This window comes from Ambystoma mexicanum, chromosome 10 (genome assembly GCF_040938575.1).
Source record: "Ambystoma mexicanum isolate Mex_15411 chromosome 10, UKY_AmexF1_1, whole genome shotgun sequence".
NCBI lineage: Eukaryota > Metazoa > Chordata > Amphibia > Caudata > Ambystomatidae > Ambystoma > Ambystoma mexicanum.
In genome coordinates this window covers 1,378,274,443-1,378,295,688 of record NC_090932.1, presented here as the reverse complement: position 1 = coordinate 1,378,295,688, position 21,246 = coordinate 1,378,274,443, and the positions used below count along the sequence as shown (strand labels likewise).

The following is a 21,246-nucleotide window of genomic DNA, read 5'->3' as shown; positions in this document are numbered from 1 at the left end:
GATCAAGAGGGGTTCTTTCATAATTTTGAAAACATTGTCAATGCCAACAAGTGGAAGAAAACCAGCTGGCCCTACTATGCTGCTCTACTATGTTGCCTCCTTGTTAACCGGGGAGTTGCGGGCCGCCTTATATGTCCTTAATGCGGACATGAGAGACTGGCCCCCGATACCGGATACAATCGACCAAGGCTATGTGTGAGGTCACGCTGCTTCCTAAAGAAACAGCACAGCAGGTGTCATATCGGATCCGGATCCACTGAAAAATGGTGTGGGGAAAAAGAACGTCAATGAGGCTAAAGTGGAACTCGTTCAAGAGCAACTGCTGTATTCATTACATCCACACATACATGTCCCAGTGCAGGGTGAACACAGAGTGCCTCTCAATGAACCACTTGTATCGCTTTACTAAACAGAACATACTGACACACTAACACTGCAGGCAGCGCTGTACACTGAATTTGCAACACTTTTCACCGTCAACTGCACACACAGACACAAAACACTGATGCAGACATGAACCCCTCAAAACACCTGTAAGACGAATGGCAAATGTACCTCCTACTCCATGTCAAGCAACTATGCATTAATATTCAAGTTAAAGATACAAATTACCATTGAATGGTGCTTTGTGTAAAGAGGCTTACAGCACACATTCGATTGCATTCTATAAGCAGACGGACTGGGAGCTCAAAATGCAATCCCTGGTAGACTGTGGAAGCTCACAGTACATAGATAGCACTACTCTGATAATCCAGCACTGTTCTGAGCATGGACGCTACACTCTTAGCCAGGCACCCCATTCCCAAAGCACAGAGGGTGTACCACATTGCATAACAAGCATTGGCATTGCCATTACCATTAGGTCTGGCTTTATAATAAAGGAGGGGGAGACAAAGAATTAATGAGTAGCGCCGAACTAGAGCCAATCCGTAGGACCTGGCCTGGTTTAAAGAGCCAAATGCAAGCCGAGCCAGCAAAAGATACCTTCTGCCACCCCACGTGCAAACACAAAACCCAGATCTGTCATCATTTCTCCTCAACCCATACAACAAAATACAAATACTTGTCATCCTCTTCCCTGTCCCCTATAAGACAACCCCATACCCAATGTCCTGCCTTCCTGCCCCAATAAAAGGACATCTATACCTGGCATCCCAATTTTGGAAGATATGGCTTAGTAAAATTAAGTGATTTGTCCATAATTACACACTTTTTGAAAGATGGGATTGAATCCCATTCTGCACTTTACACTCTTTATCACATATCTTCTCATATCGAGCTGATATAAATGCGTTAATGTGCAGTTTTAAGGAGCTAAAATAAGTCTCTGTATCACAAAGATGACTACAAAATATACAAATCACAATATAGGCCAACAGAACAAATATATAAAACGTATGTTTTTTAAAAAGAGTGATTATAGCTTTATTTTCAGCATCCTGAATGGAGCTCTTCACATACCTGAATGCAAAGTAATGTCTGCCTAAATAGGCACCTGTGTTTTGCATCTGTACTTTCAAGGCTTAACCACAAAACAATACAACTGTGTGAACAGGTCTCCTACATTTAATCATGGTTTCAAACAGACTTGGACCTGTCCATAGTGCACAGCCTCTAGGGGAGGTATCCTCAATCTTTCAGCACAGGCACAAGTTGGAGCAACAGGTAGCACCCACATGTCCTTTATGGGCAGAGATTGAGGATAACAAACAAAGCGCTCTGTGGTAGGTGGAAAGCCACATGTCTAGCCAAGCATCCCCTTGTTCAAGAGTGGTGTGACCTCCCACTGCGTCATTCACAAACTGGGCAGTGTGTGAAGGCCCAATGGCCACTGCCGGTAGCCCTGGGTTAGAGTTAAAGAAAATGTCTTGGCAGGCTCCTTATACAGTACAGGAAAACACTCTTGCCCACAAAACAGTTAAGTACATCATCTATTTCACTTTTTCTTTAGGAGGGAAACATGGCGAATAAGTGACATAGCAATGAACAAATGAAGGGATACTTCAGCATTTAGCAGTGTGAAAACAGGTCAAGGGATTATGCACATTATTAATGATCAATATTTGTATTATTTTTGGAGCAAAAACTGTAGCTTTATATATAAATGCGGCTATTTGTGTCATGCACATTTAATGGAATCACTACAAAGTAATCCCAATTGTGTCAGCTTAAGGAAATATGACCCTTTTCAGTAGAGTCATTTGCCCAGGATTGCATGAATTGTTCAAGTGTGGAAGCCAGGATTTCTGGTTGCACAGTTTGCAGTTTTGCAATTTTGCAGGTTTCAGACCACAAACGCTCCTCCATCTTTAGTTTCGCATCTACGTGCATTTCCTGGAAAGAGATAAACAAACCACTCTGCAAGTAGAAGATTGCATGCAGATCCTCTGTCACTGGATGGCATTGTCACTTTAATTTACTCTGCTAATGTAACGGAAGATGAGGTAGTACTTCACTCGGCTCCAGTGGGGCTCTTCTTTCACAAGCCACTCGATCCGAGTCAGAGCCAGAGCCAGGCATTTGCTCTAATCAGGCCAGGCATTTGCTCTTATCAGGCACCAGCTCTGGCTCCACCTCTACTTTATAAGCAAAGAGGCTACAATTGTTTCAAAGGCCCCTGCAGAGCAAATAAAATCTGACCATCTACATTTACAACACCAGCCTTTTTAATGCTTTTTTGTGGGAAAAGCTTGTCTGTTGTTCATTGGGGGTCTAATGTAAGGTTTGATAATTGCTTTTATTAATTATAAATTCAATCACATCTAGCTCGGATTTCGAAATGTGAGGTTCAGGAAATGACAATCAATGCCTGTTTTCTCCTATGCTTCTTAGCAGGGATTATTTTACACGAAGCTGGTAAATGAAAGTATTACTATTGCGTTCTAAATACCATATTTAGAAAATACAGGACTATTAATCCTTAACCATATAAAGTAATATTACCCACATTCAGCGCTAATTCTGTAATGTCTCGTTCAACAATACTTTTTTCAGAGCCCTATTTAAATGTGATCGTTCATGCTATTTTCGTCATATGAAGGGCAGGGAGTGTAAGCCTTTTAAGTCAGAAAACTTCAAGGTAGCTGTTGCTAGAACCATATTTAGAGTGAAGGTTGGCTTCCAGTATCTCATACTTTAGGCTCAAAGAAAATGCTTATCGGCTTCAGCAATTGATGTCACAGAAGCCGGGAAGTTTGACTAAAGACAGTAGATTGACCTACATCACCCGAAACCATAGCGATTGGCCCTGGCACTCCATACATGTGACCATTACTTTCACGCTATTTGCCCTTTGTTACACAATTGTTCACAAGAATCCCCCAACAGCATTGGAAGATATGATATACGTCATGATTCCTTCTCCAGTTCTTTGCCAGTGCCACACCTATGGGCCCACGTTTCTTTAGAACATTGGCTGTCGAAGACAACTTTTAATAATTTGGTGCATACACATGGAGAAAGGTTCACATGAAAATATAAAAGCAGAAATATATCCTAACATTCAGAAATACGTTTGACATGTCTGTTCGATTAGATACATGAATGACCCCTTTATTTTGCTAAACTACCTATTCCTCATAAGCATAGCACTTCTTTATTCTAAGGATGTACACCTTGAAAATTCAGACACACGTAAACAACAAAGTAGATTGAGAGTTCTGTGTAAAGCAACAATGTCAGTTTCTGTCTGCAGCCCCCAAAGCCCCTTAAATGTACCTTGTGAGGTTTGCAGCTCATTAACGGATATAATGTTTTAAATCAACATGTGAAGGTGTTCAGCCATTAGAGAACATACTATTAGTCTGCGAAAAAATGTATCCATCGTGCAGAAATAAAATAAAATTGCAACAAAAAATGATGTGAAACGCTTAGGGTTTCCTCTAAACTCTTTCACCGTCACTGGCTGTGTTTTATGTATGTTCTGAAAATAGCTGGCGTCCCCATAGAACACATCTGTGTGTATTCTAGCAAGAGGTATAAGTCCTTTTTTGGAAACCATGGGGATTGTCACTTGCTATATGCCCTCCATCCACAAGACATCTGGACTACCTTTAAATGAAGACCCCACCAACCCTTGACCTCAGACAGTGAGAAGGTTATGGGCACTTTCTAGAAGATCAACGTTACTTATCTGTTCCTGTTGCTTTTTTATTAATGGAAATCTGTGGTACATCCACCTTTGAAAAATCCAGTGAATGTTTTAAAATACCACATTCTCAGTTATTCATGTCCCTCGTTAACTTAAAATACACAAACAGGTATACTTTCCCCATTATTAAAAATATCATGGAATGTGATTTGAAAGGTTTTTAAACATTGGTAAGTGATCAGAAACTTTGATACATTTGATAATGTTGCTAAAATGGCACATATACTATACCTTCTGTTGTATTGCTTAGAAGATTGGTATTCTTAGCTGATAATATGATGCCCTAGGTAAATGCCGCTTTTCCTAGCCCTGTTGCTCCTGTTGGCTTGTGCTATCCCCTGTGATCTTAGTGTGGCATGGGGAGTTCATGCATTAGACATGATGATCCATATGATACTAAACACAAGGATATTGTGCTGAAGATGTGTAGGTTTGTAACAAAACACTGCTATCATCTACGCACCATGTAGTGCTCTTTGTTTTCTTTTGTGCTTTGGGATGGTCTATAGCAGAGTGTTTTTCCAGACGTGGTTAACATCGGCTCCTGACTCACCAGGTGCTAGATTTTTCTAAGGTGGGAGTACAACTTGAAGTCCAGGCGTTGAACAACACAACACAAAAGACTTGCTTCATGATCATTTCACAGTCATAAATAAATGTTGAGCAGACTCTTAGTTACAGAAATGTTCAAAACTATCCAATAGAGGAGCAAGAAAATATGTCAAGTTCATTGTAATTTATACTTCAACGCTTTTCAAGAGGAGCCACTGATTGATCATGGAAACACCAAAAATCTTAATAAAATCTGTTCATATAGTGTTAACATGGCTGCTGTCCGATGGACATTCCAATGCCTCTCTTGGCATAGTGTTAGTAATTTTTCCTTCTTGTTTTCTTCCTATTGGCTGTAGATGAAATCCCAGATAAAGGAGCAACATAATATTTGTGATGATAATAGTTTTTCCAGCGTTACTCCTTTTGTAGTTCATTATATTGATAAACTGTCCTCTTCTCGATGTCTTGTGTTTCGCAAAGTTATGGAACAGACGTCATACCGATGGTATCGGTCTGTTGTTCTCTTATCGTTTTCTCTGGTCGAATGCACATTGCCAATCTCTGTGGAAAAAGGAACTTGTTTTAAAAAATCAGACAAAGAAACATGTTTTAAAACGTGTTTAAGACGTTCTTATTAGTTGTTAACGGTTCATCATGCAGCCTGGTGCAGTGACATGCCACAGTGTTAAAATCCCAAATTGAGTATTATTCCTATCAAGGACAGGGTAAAGAGTCGGGCGGAGGAACGTTAAAAATAAAACCACGCAGGTGATGCTCTACATTCATCTTGTCCCCATGAGCCCATTGTCAGGGGACAAGAACGTTCCCAACGACCCTCCCCAGCAGTGGTAGAAGTGTGCCAAAAAATGTAGTGGAACTGTAACTCTGGTGGGTGACTGCGTAGGCGGTAGGGAGCAAGGTGTAACACATGTGTCCAAGGGTTGTGGGTGGGCCAGGTTGACGGCCAAGTGGGTTGAACATGCAAAAGTATTGTTTTTCATTAATTTCTCTCAGTTGTTCAGTCAGTTGGAACATTTATATATGCCCTTGTCTAATCAATTGCCTCTACTGCTGATCTTGACTTGTCCTAAACTCCTACTTAACACCTACCTGAACAGCAGCTGCTTCAACAGGGACCTGCCACTATACAAATATATGCTGTCATAAATAAAATGTGGTAATTTATTACAAAGCCTGGATCCCAACACTGAAAATCTTTGATCTCCTCTGGTCTGAAAGAATCCAAAGGATGAATAGTCTATGTTTCTAAATCATCCCACAGTATTGGTTTACAGTAGTCCACATGACTAGTCACTAACGCTCCGTGTCCAATGGTAGGAAGCAGCATATCCCATGTAACTACCTAATGTTAAAATAACAACCTGTGGAAATGTCCTGGACCTTTATCAACTGTAACATCTAAGCATTTAACCTGATAAAACAACTTTTCCAGAAATCATGGGGAGATTGAGTGTTGCGAGAGCTAATTTCTTATTGCTAGCAGCACCTACTCCAGCTTCCAACAGTTAAAATGAAGGCAGATTGAGTTAATCCAGGCTGAGATGTCATTCAGTCTTTGTGAATGTACAGTTAAGCAGATTTCAGTTTAGCTGTAACTGCGGTAGGGTGGTAAAAAGAAGAGGTATGTTCAAAAAGAACTGTTCCGAAATGATGAAAATGGTTGTAAAAGGTAGTGGCACTGTTAACATTAACAAATAAAAGTAGTTGCACTCCGCTCCCGCTCACTTTGGTCCCAATTTATTTATTTATTGTTTGCTTGTTAGGTGCTTATACAATAAGAAAATACTGTTTCAAAGCGCCCACATGGCAGGGAGGGAAATACATTACAAACACAATATTAAGCGCAGAGCGGGAAGAGGAGGGACGAACCTACTATGCCTTGTGAATATTCAGAACGTGCAAGTGCAGAAAGGAAGTGGGAAGAGGGGGTAAAGGCTGGGGAGTTCCGAGCTCATAGGAGAGCTGTGAATGAAGTGCTAGGAATGATGAATGTCTTTATACTATATTGAATAACCGTTGATGTTCTGTGATGGTCTGAATCACCATATTTTTTGTATAGTGGTACATCACAGTAAAATCCCAAATGGTGTTTATTTTCAAGGATTGTTTAACAAAGAGTACATTATCTTCAGACAGTAACGTTTGTAAGTTGCTAGTGTGTAAATGTTGCAGATCGGAGATTTGGCAGAAAGCTTCCTCTTCCTGTACATCAAGGCAACGTGAAGAAAACGCAACAGAAGGCCTGTTCACAAGTGCATTGCAAAAGGAGTTTCCTAGTTCACATGGGTTGTGTTCCCCATACAGATAAGAGATGTCTCTTTACTCCTGTGTGTTGCATGTCACCCCTCCTGGGAGCATGGTAGCTCCCAGGATTTGTGTAATGGTGATATCCATGTGATCAAACCAATAAAAGGGACCAGCAGTTTCCGGCTTGTCAGTCGAACAAGAACTGACTCCGGTGTGCTTCTTTGTAGCACCATGCTGGTGCCACACCGCATGCAGCAGACCCACTGTCAGGGCCCTGCTTCGGGACGGTGCCCCTGTTGGGCAACACTGTCCCCACAGGATGGTTGTGCTGTGTGACCACGGCTCTTGGTGCAATCCCGGCCTGGGTGCTGTGATTGGCTGGGTGCCCCCAGCCCAGGTATTCCCCTCCAGTGATCCGGGGCCTGCAGGGTGATCCCTGCTGTGTACCTGCTGCGTAGACGCATCTACATGGTACGTGTCGGGTGGACGCGGCATCAGAAGACGCCCGCCCCGGTGAACCGGGAGTGGGCCACAACACTGTGGAACACAAGCAAGAGCACAACGTTGGGTAATGGGGCCGCAAAATGAAGACCACCTAAGAGGTGCGCTGCAGTCTGTTGGATTGCATTGCCCATTTGGGCCTGCCCCAACCTTCCCCTCCCCTCTGCAAGCACATGACAGGGGAGCCTAAAGAGGTGCTGGCTGTATGGCCGCTCAATCCTCATTTGCCTTTTTACCCATTCAAATGCACACATTGCCCTTCAATCGGTGAATGAGTGCCCCCACCACGGTCTGTGTGAATTTAGTGATTGCACCTACTTTGGAGGGGGCCCCTCGTGCATTGCTTAAAAGGCAAGGAGTCCCCCCCTATAACCTTTGACCGAGTCACGGGATAGGCTGGAACTCTTTAATGGTGCATAAGACACTCGACAATATAGTTGCCATTTGACCGTACCTTAGGCTGTCCTCCCAATTGTATAATGCTATTCCCCATATTGATGTTCGCCTGCACAGGGGGGTTCCACATGTCCCAACCACACATCGGTGTACTTTTTCTGCAATGCATCCCTTTTATGATGTTGATGCAGCAGGCCCCTTACAGTCTCATTATAGGTTTGGCAGTAGTGTTATTATATGCGGGAGCAGTCATTTAGTTCAGTATTCAGGGTAGAAGTTTGCGTTTTGAATGCGTGTGGCATGGCATTGTGTTGTCTCACTCGTCTTCCTTGCGTGATTTTTGATTGCTGGTGAATGGTGCTAAATGACAGTTCAGAGAATGTTGGGTGAATGCAATGAATCTATGGTTTTGAGAGGGTCAGTTTGGCGGGTGAACGCGCCGACGCAGGAGGCTTGGCGGGCGCTGCCCCTTAGTGGGGGTTGCCCAGCCAACCTCCTCCCCCTCCTCCGAATGTGGGGGCGGGCAAAAGGAGGAAGGGCCCGCCTTACACTATGGGAGGGACAACACAGGAAATGGACTGGGGGCAGGGAAACCAGCAAGTGGGAAGCCCTATAAAAGCTGCATGCAATCAAACATCGTCCTCTATACCTCGCGGCAACATGTTTCAAGAAGAGAGTTCTTTGGAATTCCCGCCCTCCAGCCCAAATTCCAAAGTTTGCACTAACTTGTCTTTTCTTTTGTATTTTCAGGTCGCCCAGCGGAGTTACATTGCGATCCCTTTAGAAAAGTACTGGCAGGCCCATAGGGGAATGCTCAGCCAACAGCTTAGATCCTACGGTGCCCAAGAGTAACAGACTCGGGGGAGGCCCGGGGAAAAAAGAGGAGGGTCTAGGGGGCGTGGAAGCCATTCCAACCCCAAAATGCGGGGGAGGGGGTGGAAAGAAAAAATTGGAAAACAAGGTGAAAACAAAGGTCGACAAGGGAAGTTGGGGGGGACCTAGATGAAGGCATGGTGGCACAGGTAGGGTTGCCAAGCAACAGGTGGGGGGAAGGGATAACGGAAGGAAGGACACACAGGGGGATGTAGGGGTTCAAAACATGGGCTCGAGGGGTGACAAGAGGGAACCAGGGGGGCACAAGGTCCAAGGAGGTGAAGAGGGGGGCAAGCGCAAGGCTGGGGGGCTAACAGACAGAGGTACTTGGGGGAAAATGAGAGAAATGGGGGGGTCTTTGGGGGGAATGGAGCACAGGGAACTGTAGGGGGAGTAAGTTGGGGGGGCCCAATGCAAAAGTATATGGCACCAGGAGAGGGGAGGAGCAAGCCAGAGAGAGGGAGGGCTAGGGATTACGGAACTTGACGGGGGTGAGGGCGCTGGGTAAGATCTCGGTGGAGGGCCTATGGGGAGGGCACTGGGGAGTATGGGTACTAAGGCGATGCCCTGCCCGGGGGACAGTAAGCCGGAATGGGGACACCTTGGGCCTGAAGCATGGAGGTAGGGCTAGGGTAGAAGCGGCACACTTGGGGATGGGAACACAGTGAGCAGAAATGTTTGCTGGGATAGCTGGACATCGCAAAGCGATGACTGTATAGGTAGAAATGTTTTAGTCAGCACCGGAAGGTGGTGTCTGTATAGAAAATGTGACGTTGGGGTAAAGTGATGTTGGGGCACCGAAAAGCGGTGTCTGTATACGAACCTACGTAATAGCGTGGCACCAGAGAACCAAGACATAGGACACCGGGAAGTGTGTCGGGGGTTAGAAACAGGTACCTTAGTGCAAAGGGGGGGGAAGTGTCAAGAAACGCGAAACAAAGCAACTCATCAAATGGCCATGGGTAGAGAGAAGCTGGCAGCAAGGGCCGGGCTCAACCGGAAGTGTCGACCGGACGCAGACGGTGGGGGGATGAGGGGGGGCATACCTAGTAAGCCTCACACAGCGTAGAAGAACCTGTGGTGTGGTTAATTCACGGATCGCCTGTAAGATAACTCCTTGACTTTATGCAAATAAAGCTGCTGTGGCATTAAGATTTCCAACTTTAAAACTGTGTTATATTGTTATTCTAGTAAATGCATCTCTGCCGGGCGTAGGTAAGGGAGGGAAGGGGGGTGGTCGGGCAGAGGAGGCCGGCCCGGGACAGGGTGTGGGAGGAGGGGGAGACGCGGCAATGGGATGCCCCCGCTAAGAGCTGAGCTGAATAAGCCTGAGGATAGACGGGCGGGTATGTCCCTGTGAACGATCTTATGTTAAGAATAGCTGTAACCTGTAAGCTTGTGAATAAAGCAATGTCGGTGTCTGTGCTTTGCCTGCCTACCTAGGTATAACATTGGCGACAAGGATGACTGTGTTAGCTATCCTGACTGTGCCGAGCAGGTTGCCCTGCGTCTGCTGCTGCTCCTGTAGGGTTGTATAACTAAACTATTATCCTGCCTACTAGCAGAGCGTTCCCCAGTGACGACAAGCTTCCGTTGATAGATTCAGCAGCTGCGCGGCTCTGCTACCACCATCGCCCAAGGTAGAAATAATTGTCATCAGCAATCAGCTGGATTCCTGTTCGTGTCCTGCGTTTTGTGCTACGTGCTTCGTTTGATCTAGTAAACTGCTCGCCCCACAAGGCATCATACCACGCACTAAGGAAGAGTGCCTATATAATCTGGAGTGCGCGCGCCCACCCGAGCAAGTCCCGGTAAGTCCCGCTTGGCCGCGAGACTCTGTTGCAATCAGCTGGATTCCTGTTTGTGTCCTGCGTTTTGTGCTACGTGCTTCGTTTGATCTAGTAAACTGCTCGCCCCACAAGGCATCATACCAGGCACTAAGGAAAAGTGCCTATATAATCTGGAGTGCGCGCGCCCACCCGAGCAAGTCCCGGTAAGTCCCGCTTGGCCGCGAGACTCTGCTGCAATCAGCTGGATTCCTGTTCGTGTCCTGCGTTTTGTGCTACGTGCTTAGTTTGATCTAGGAAACTGCTCGCCCCACACAGTGAATATAGTGGACATTGTTATCCAGGACTTCAATATAGCACTTCTGTGCAATTACTAATATTTATATTGTGCCATTTGTTATTTTAGGTATCATCAAACCACGCACTAAGGGGGATTGCCTATATAAACTGGAGCACCCGAGCAAGTCCCGGTAAGTCCGGATTGGCCGCTTTGCCGCCCTTGTCGCATGTTAGCGCCCTCGATTCGGTGCTTACCGGTACTTGGTCTGATTTGGAGTACCATAATCCCTTTAAATAGTTGGGTTGGAGAGAGAAACAATGAAACGTGCATTGATCTCTCTTACATCCGGCATGCCGCCTGTGACAGCAGCGCATATGAATTCAGACGCTGCAAGCCCAATGAATACTCCGGAGGGTACTCGAGGAAAAAGAAGCCAGAGTTGTTCAACTCCTTTGGCAATGAAAAATAGACCCAAGCCTTGCCCGATAGTGAAAACAGTAAAACACACGGACATCTGTTCTTTTTACCCTGATTCAATGAACTCCAGAACTTTTCCAACAAGCAAGGTACCTTTATCATTGCCTGAAACAGCAAACACAGCAGAAATGTCTACACCAGTTGCGACAGGAATTCATTCAACTAAATCGTTATGTAATGACTTGGATGAGAAACACGAATCTGCTGAACTTGTAGCACACAAGACATTGGTAAGAAGTGTTAGAAAATCTACGCCTGTCATATTTGCGAACGGAAATGTTTCCCTTACTGATAGTATAATGCTTTGTAATGTGTGAACTTCACCAACAGCTGTAGTTGAGAAAAAAATACTGGTAAAAGTACCTGTAGATTTGGCTGTAATTGACATTGATATAGATGGATCTTGCTTCTCGTCACATGTGCTTTCCAAAAATGTGTCTAAGTCACCCAACCTATTTTTGGAGCCCAACTGCTCTAATTCTGTTAGAGAACTCTCTTTTGCGACTCGCAGACTTCAGGAAAAAACTAATGTGACTGACATGGTGGGAAATTTGAAAGATACAAATGGCTTAACTGAGATAGCATTGAACTCAATGAACTCTGCCATTCAACTATTGGTGAAGCTTTTTGATACATTAGATCAAAAACTATCTCACCAATTGATTAAAATCGATAAAAGCATAGTCTGGCAACAAATGACTTCCAAAGATTTTGAAACTCTTGTAAAACCTCTAGATATTAAAGAACTTATGGCATCAGCTGCTTGTCAAACAGAACCGCAAAATAGAGATTGTGATAAAAACAAATCATACAATTTCTCCATACCTTACATTTCAGAGCCTATCTTTGATTCTGTTAAAAGAATTTCAGAAGCAAAAATGCAGCGAACACCAAAAGAAAGATAAATTGTAGACAATATATCTTTGAATAAACCAAATTATGCTTTGTTTTCAGGAGGAAGTGAGCAAATTGAAGGAGGAAATGTAGCAATAAAAAAAAGATGGTGGCATCAAAAAAGAAATCCCAGAACAACAAAAATGATAAAACCACTCCATCCTCACAAACAAAACAATTCATAAAAATCTTACAGCAACCAAGAACAGTAGCTGCAATTGCCTCAAAAGCAATATCAAGGAAATATATGTTACAGACACAAAATAAAAAGTAAAACTTAACAATAAATAAGAGTGATAATAGCAAAGCTTATGCCCATCTTGACGACTTAGTGGAAGTGGCTACAACAAGTGAAGCCTCTCAATTGTATGACCCAACTGCAACAAATAACACACAATCTCACGCGCAGAATGGCAAATCTGTCATCGAAAAAGATACAGTTGTTAATCAGCAAAGTGAAATCAGACGAGCAGTAGATGATTATATGGCCGCGCAACTGGTACAGAAATGTTTACAATTTAATTTGAAAGATAAGAAATTGCATGAAACAGATGTAATTGTCGTAGAGGGGGGATGTTGTAATAGTTAAAGATTCCAGTAGATCAATCATTAACAGGGTTTGAAATAAAACAACTGATAGAATCTACAATAACTCATGTTTTAGAAGGGAAAGCTGCTTCAAATGTTCAATCAAAACAACTGCAACCTGCCAATGTACAAACACAAAAATCACTGGGTAAAGTAATCAAACGCCCGGCTGTACATTGCCTTACTATGCTGTGTTGGCCGTCTCCCGCAACCCAGTATAACTTAAATCGATCATCAGCTTTGTCAATCTTTGCAGAGATTCCTGCTCTAGATGAGATAGGGACAATTGATATTGAACAAGTTCAATTTACTGATGCGATTAATAGACCCTCAGTGATCTTATAGATAAATTCCAGGGTAGTTCTAAACATCATATGGGCGGTAAAATCACAACTCCTTTATCTAGGTTTTGTAATTCTAACAGGGCCAAATCAATTAGAGAGAGGCCTGTCTGGTACGTTCACTTCATATAATAATCTCACAAATCAAACAATAAAAAAACAATCATCAAACCATAATGGAGCTTGTAGTTGCAATCATACAGCTAATCAACATTAGCTAGCTCATTTGAAAAGCGATCTAATTTCACTAGTTAGCTGTAACTCAAGAGGTCATAAGCACATGATAATTAACACATTTTCCTCTTTAGAAATACATGATATAGTCATGTTACAGGAAACTTGGCTTATGAATATATTATCCTGGAATAATTATCACATGCATCTAGTTCCAGCTAAGAAAGCCTGCTGTGGTAGACCTACATCTGGCCTCCTAATTGCTATTAAGCAAAACTCTTCAATTCACTCTGAAAATTGGTATTCACCAAATCTGTATATCCAAATGATAAAAGTGTCCAAAAATGATATCTCTTACGCGCTTATTAATGTTTATTGGAACCGGAACCCAAATGGAATATCAGATGACGCAATGAATGACACATTAGATTTAATATCATATGACATCAGAATTAGTTATATAAAAAATATCTGGCGATTTAAATTTACATTGTATGGAGCCAAATCTACAGTATGAACGGATTTGGTTAGCAAAATGGTCCCATTTGGTCAAATCAAGAAATCTCTTTGTAACAAATGGAGCATTCTCGTCAGATATTCCACCAAAACCAACTTGGCATAGAGGGCCTAGTGTTGGTATTATTGATTACATATATGTAGATCTGGCGCTCATGTCACAAATGTTATCTTTCCAAGTTATACATACTGACTTGACCGACCACAATATACTGAATATGACATGGGATTCTAAATGCTTATCCATAAAACGTTCCTGTGACTATATGCAATGGAAAATAATTATAAATACTGCGCGTTACAGATTCATTTGGACGGAAACATCTCTGAAGAATTTAGGAATTATTATGACATACAGATAAATCCATCAGAAAGTTCAAGTCAGAAGGCCAATGTAGTTTACCCTGAACTTATGCAATTGTCTCAGTCAAATTCTTCTTGGCATAGGAAAAAGCAAATGCCAACACTGCATGTTTTTAGTCATGAAGTCAAAACGAGGAAAACTCAACTACGTCAAGAAAAACGGGAAGCTATAAAACTTCCACATGAATATAGAGCTAGGGCTCTAAAACTCATCCAAACCAAATATAAAAACTGGCTACGGGCAAAGAAATCTCTATTATATCAAAATGATGGAAGCTGCATGTTAAGAAATTTGTGTAATATAAATACCTCACAAACTTGGTCTATCATAAATCAGTCCACTGCGGGCCATCAGATAGCAATACAATCAAATTGTGTAAGTGAACAGGAATGGATTGACTACTACAAAAATATCTACTCGCAATCTGTTTCATCTGCGAGTTTGAAAGACACTTCTAAACCTGCAGTCTTCCAATTACATTTTAATAGAGATGATATTATGCACTTTATCAATAATGCCAGTCGGTCAAGGGGTCCTGTGCCGGATGGGCTATGAAACCTCACCTTGAAGCAATTTCCTGAAATATGGGCAGATATTCTACTAATCATGTTCAATAATATAATATATACTCAATCAATCCCCAAAACATGGAAGCACTCGATTACCATTCCGATATATAAAAAAGGTGACCGAGCAAAACCAGCAAGCAACAGACCAATTTCATTATTAGATGTTCCTGGCTGTCAAGCTCTGTCGTGCTTCTCTTCCCTTCCTCCTCACCTGAGTCTTCAGTAGAACTGTCTTGGCACTTCTTTTTTAGTCGCTCTTGCCTTGTTGCTTTCGTCTTCTTCCTGGTTTTTTTGTCGTGCAGAAAGGGACAAGCTCCCTGGGATGCCACGCTGTCGGTAAGTGAGTAAACCAGACAGTGTGCACTCCTGAGAGCCGGTTCCGGAGCAGGGAAAAAGCCACTTGGCAGAAAAAACCCTGCTAGCTGGTACCACTTGCGTGAAGGCTGGTCGGAAGTATTGCATGTAGTAGAAGGCTGTATTTGAATGTTCCAGCTTGTCTTGGGAATTCGGATCGCGAGCAATTCCACAGGCAAAGACACAGAGCCACAGGAGGGCATGTATCCCCACAAGGTAAGTCCAGCGAGAGAGAACCCAAGACGGGAGAGCAAGAGAAAGCGGGAGAGGGACTAGATAAATGCCGAAGCGGAAGACGAGGAGAAAGAGAGAGACGCGGTGCGTGTCGGAGGATTGCACAGGGGAAGACAGGAAAACAAGAGACAGGACGAAACGGGAGAGAAACACACATGGGAGCATTACCTTCCCAGAGCAAAGAAGGTGCAACGCAGAGAGAGCAGGAACGAACCGGCATTAATAGACGCGGCGGCCATCTTGGATGCAACAACTAGACCGTTGCATCAGGACGGCAGCCGACGTAGTGGAACCGCTAATGGCGCTTCCAGATGTCCCACAATCGTCGCCATGCGGAATGCATGACACTGGCAAGATATTTAGCTGCCTCATCCTGAAAGAACTAAATGTTTGGTCTGCTAGAAATTTTAAAAGTTATCCCTTCCAGTTGGGGTTTGTTTCTGGGCTTTGAACTGCTCCGAAACATGATTATTTTGAATATGAAAAAATCACAAAGTGCCATCTGGAAAGCAGCCATTGTATTTAGCGTTCATTGATTTCCGGATGGCATTTGATTCTATAGTCAGAGACTCGTTATATAAAAAGTTACAGGTTTATGGTTGTCCATCATCCCTAGTGGCTTTGATCAAGGAGCTTCATACTGATACAACCATGCAGGTGCATTTGACAACCAAAGGACTTTTATCAGCACCTTTCAACACATATCGTGGCCTAAAGCAGGGTTGCACAATGGCCTCGATCTTGTTTAACTTTTTGATTTTGGACATTGGAGAATCTTTTACCGCCACCAAGTCTGATGCTCCAAGGCTTGGGAACCAGCGTATAACCTGGTTGCTATACGCTGATGATTTGGTCCTTTTATCTCAGACACCAATGGGATTACAAAATCTATTGACCAATTTGGCCAAATATGTCAAAATGAACAAGTTGATCATAATTTTAGAAAAATCGCAAATTTTGGTATGTAAAAACTCCAGAAAGACTAAAGTACTTAAATATAAGTGGAGTTTGCAGAGTGTTGAATTGAAGATTGTCCCGGAATACAAATATTTGGGCATGACAGTAAAAAATGGCATATCTAATTTATCCTATTTGAGAATCCTGGACAACAAGTTGACAGCCTTGATTTCGCAAGCAAAAATCCTAGTTTTCAAATATGGAAAATTCACATATAAACACAATGTTATTTTATGAACAAAAAGTTGCTCCGATAATGATTTATGGAGTTGAGACCATGCTGCTCAACCACCAACATATGTGGAATATATTGGAAGCACGCTATTGGAAAAAGGTCTTAAGATTGCCTAAATGTACCCCAATGCCAATTCTGAGATTTGAATTAGGTCTGGTGTCATTGGCAGCATACACTGGGTGGAGAATGTGCAGTCTCTTCCGAAAATGTTTGCTAGGATTGGAAACAAATAATCTTTTGAGTGTCGTAGCCCATTACTTGATAACATCGCCTCATTTTTTCCCTTTGACATGGCGTATCTGTGTACTGAACGCCCTGACCGAAGCAGATATTACTTTAACTCTTTTAATAGAAAATCCGGCTCGCGCCACGATGAAAATGTATCAGTGCGAGTGGATAAAAAACCGAGAAAAATGTCTAAAGTATAAAGACTTTGATACATGTACGTTTGGTTACAAAAAATTCTGACAAATGTCGGGCTATTTATTGAAATGTCCTTGCCCACAAATCTGGAACAAGTATTTACGGTTTAGGTTAAACCTGTTGCCTACAAGAGACATTCTAGCCCGAAGAAATGTAATATCCAATGAAACAAATATCTGTCGCTATTGCAATGTCATTTCACAAAAAGAGACCCTACAACATATTGTGGTAAATTGTCCGCAATTTTCTGTGCAACGTGAATTACATTTTGATAAATTGTTTTGGTTATATATTGCGGCAGAAAGTGATGAAATCTGGTTGCATATCTTCTCTAGCACGAGGTTTGTAGTCATGAAGACTATTGTACATTATCTTGATGTTATAATTCCAGATGTTGTCAAATAGGAGGTGCAACAAGAAACTAGCATATTATGATTTCTCAATGATGAAATTGAATTAATGTATTGACTGTAATAGTAGAGAATACAAAATGTGGCTTTTATTTTGAAGTGTTTTTAAATTTGAAAAGTTTTAGATGCATCAAATTAGGTAATTTCTTTTTCCTTTTTTAAAGTTTTAAACTGAAATTAAAGAACAAACAATGTAATAGTCATTAATTCATGCATTTGTCTTTTAAATTGTAATAATTGTTTTTTGTTTTTTTAATTATGTAAATTGAAATTTGAAAGGTTGATTCTATCAGCCAAACCAAATAAAAAATAAAAATAAAAAAAAGAAATAATTGTCATCAGAATGTGGTTGTCATTTCTAACCTCTGTGCTCCACAGCCTCCCTGTACTCCAATTGTCAACTATTAATAAGCATTCTGCACGGAATGGGAAACAATGCAACCAGAATGCTGTGCAAGTTGACCTCTTCTCCGGAAATGTGTTACACTTCATTTTGAATCGACTAGTACACCACACTCGATATTGTCTACTTCTCAGTTGGTATAAAGGATTTTTGCAATGCAAAGAAAATAAAGAAAAATATTTAGTGATACTCATATGTTGATTGCTGCCGGTCCTTTGTGGCCACTCACCATCTCTAGGCACTGTGGCATTTTTTGTGTAAAGAAGGGTCGGGAGAAACAACCTATATTTGACACTTACTGCACTTGTGTGACACTTTCAATAGCCATTCTGACCCTCCAGTTTTGTAGTTGGGGTCAGAGCGATACAGTGATCTTAGGGAGTGCCGCTACACAAGGAAATGGAAGGCTGTGCTGAATGAGTACAAGTTTGTTTTTTTATGGCCTTATGTCCTAGGTTAGTCTGTTCCACCCAGCTTGTTTCAGTAAAGGGATGTGTAAGATCATCATCACCAATTTCAGCCGTTGTTTCGGTAAGAGAATGTTATGTACCTGCCCATTCCCCTTTGGTAGAAGCCCTATTTTAGTGGTAGTTTTGTAAAAGGTATTTCTGTAGCTTGTTTTTACATTTATGTAAATTAACAAGGGGGGTCCTGGGAGTCCCTCTGACAGACATTAGTCCTGGTTACGAGAGACTTACCCAGGGTCTTTAGCTCACTATCTTTCACAGAGAAGAAATATCCCAAACATATCAGTCTTTGTCCTGCCCTGGGGCAGTCCAGCACCGAAATGCTAGGCAATTCTCCTCTGAACAAGTGTCTGGGGATTCTGTTGGTACTCTTGTTCAGAGATCTGTGAAAGATAGTGAGCTGAAGACTCGGGGTAAGTCCCTTGTAACCAGGACTAATGTCTGGCAGAGGGACTCCCAGGACCCCCCTTGTCATTTTACATTTATGTGCCAGGAATTATATGGCTGGTTTGATGAATCTGATGGTGTCATCACTCCTTTCCCTGGTGGCATGGGGACAGCAGGTGTGACCTGTTTCTGACCCTGGGTCTGGCTATATGAGGGAGGACCACCTGGGGGAGGCGACCCTCAGGGGGATGACATGACATCATTGCGGAAAGTTACATACACCCCATTCCCTCTCATGGATGTTCTCTCCAACCCTCATGCCTTAATGGCACACTGTGACACTCTCCCTCACCCATGTACCAGATTTACTTTAAGTAATCCCCAACATAACATAAAGAACAATATATCAACCACTGCGACGAGGAAGAGGCAGGGGGCAGTAATGATCACTCCCAAAAGGTTCCCATATCATTTTCCTCAACATAAGGAATGACGTAATAACAACTGAGACGGGAAAGAGGGATAGATGTGGGGTACATTTACCAGCCCCACAGAAATTGCTTACAACAAAAACTGAATTTTAGCAGTTACAAAAAAATGGCTGTGCTTTTGGTCTGCTGAGCACATATGGGGCCATAGTTGAACACAGCCACCCCAAGTATAGTTGCATTTTGTTTTCATTCATGTGAATCCCCATAAAACAAATCAAATTCAGAATGGCTCTGCATTGCTGTTCTGTCATTCAAACATTCCAGGCTGCATAAGAAAATTACCTGCATTTCGAACGGCATCGCACTCGTGCCTACTTTCAGAGGTAGCTGACCCAGATCCAGAACCACCTATCCAGAACAACCTATCCAGAACTACCTATCCAGAACCACCTATCCAGAACCACATTCATCCCAATAATTCAGGGAGAAAGGAGGAAAGGCCGCTGATGCCCTTGAGGAGATTCCAGTGACCAGACCTTTTAGCCCAGCTGACCCATCCCACTGTTCACACTGACCAGACTTTTCCCAGCGGCTCCCAATAAGGAGAGCCCAGCGGCCCTAGTACCCAGATCTCTTGACTCTGCTCCCTGTAACCAGATCCTTGGCCCGCCGCCCAGAGACCCTGCTGGCTGTCCAAATTGCCAAACCCAGGCTTGCCTTGTAAGTATCCCATCACCCAGTACCTAAAAACTGCATATCTCGCTATTTTACCTTGCATCTTGTTCAAAACACTATGAAAATCCCATAAAAAACCCTAGTCATTTTCCAAATTGCCAGTATCCTCTGTTCACCCTTTTCCCTAAAAGAATCTGTTTAGTCTATATCTGTTAGCATATTCCTTCCTATTTCCTTGAGTTACCCGTGTAAGCCCCTAGTATCATTTAGAATAACTCAAATTAATTCCCCTATAAAGAGATTCACAGTGATTTGGTTGTAATTCGAACTCAACCTCTTCATGACAAGTGCCTTTCTTTAACAATTATAGTTTTTAAAATATAGTCTCAGTGGAACTAATCGTTGTGTTAACAAACCCGATTTTGCCCGTGTATTTGCTTTCCTTTTAAAATCTGATTTTTCTTTTCTCATAAAAAACCCATATCACCATCCCATAAGTCATCACTTGCCCGCAGTATCTTATCTGTTCTGTGTCTGTTTCCCATCCCAAAAACCAATTTCCGATTTTGCCTGCTAAGCCCATTTTCTTAGCTGTTTCCCAATTTAAAGCCTGTGTGAAATAAGAAATTGCAATTTCGCCATGTGTGATTTTTGCTGAATTGTTTTCCTCCCAAAATCGATTTTCTCACCTGTGTTCATGTTGCTTTAGTACCCTGCTCAGTAGCCTGTAAGCTTCCTTGTCTTTTTAGTACAGCCACACGAATGTCTGCTCTATCTATCCAACCGCAAGTGTAAACTGATCTCGAAGTAACTAGTGAAATCCGAGTATGCTTTTTTGCTAATTTTAAGGTGTTAATTTTCTTCTTTGGCCTACCATTCTGGGGTGGTGGGTCGAATCTCCCTCTTCTTGCTGACTCCTTACCACCGCCTTCCATCCACACAGAATTCAGTTAGCAGGTGTTTGGGGGAGTGTTGCAGGGGGAGTGCATAACATAAGTGCCATCTATGATTGTGAAACCTTGTGCATTATATTGTCAACATCCTGGTGATTGCTGACCAAAAATTTGTTTTGCTCTGATTTTCATTTGAATTTAAAAAATAAATGAATATTTCTTTGTTGCACACTGGCCTGGTTCATGGTCCACTGCGACACGGGGTGTTTGTTAAGGTGGGTGTGAGACGGGCTGGGTGCCTCTTCAAAAAAAAGAAAACAGGTTTCAAATAATAAAAAAATGGAAAGGCGTTTTATTGTGTGCCACCTTCACTGTCAGGGGAAGAAGTCTCTGTCTGGAGTGTGCCCTGCCTTAAAATCCGTTACACGTTGGGGGCTCGTCCGGGATTGAAGTAAGTGTTTCCACCTGTGACAGCTTAACACAGCAGGCTTACTCATTGAAGGTAGTGATACTTTTGGTGGTTAGAAAACTGTGTTACACTGTAAAAGCGCCAGCCCAAAACGTATACCCTAGGTATCAGGCCTGTGTGTAAATATAAAGTAAAGTTAACCCAAAACTAGACAAAAGCAGAGTATAGATCTGTC

The 21,246-nt window shown here is 42.5% G+C and overlaps 1 protein-coding gene across 1 annotated transcript in view; it reads right to left on the bottom strand.

The window, feature by feature from the left end:
* Positions 1–1,429: 1,429 nt before the first annotated feature.
* Positions 1,430–21,246, bottom strand: part of LOC138492335 (sodium-dependent serotonin transporter-like) — an 821,649-nt gene continuing 801,832 nt past the window's right edge. The window contains exon 13 of the mRNA XM_069619389.1: positions 1,430–5,266. Coding sequence (XP_069475490.1) covers positions 5,186–5,266 — 81 coding nt within the window. The 3' untranslated portion in view covers positions 1,430–5,185. The remainder of the gene's footprint in view (positions 5,267–21,246) is intronic.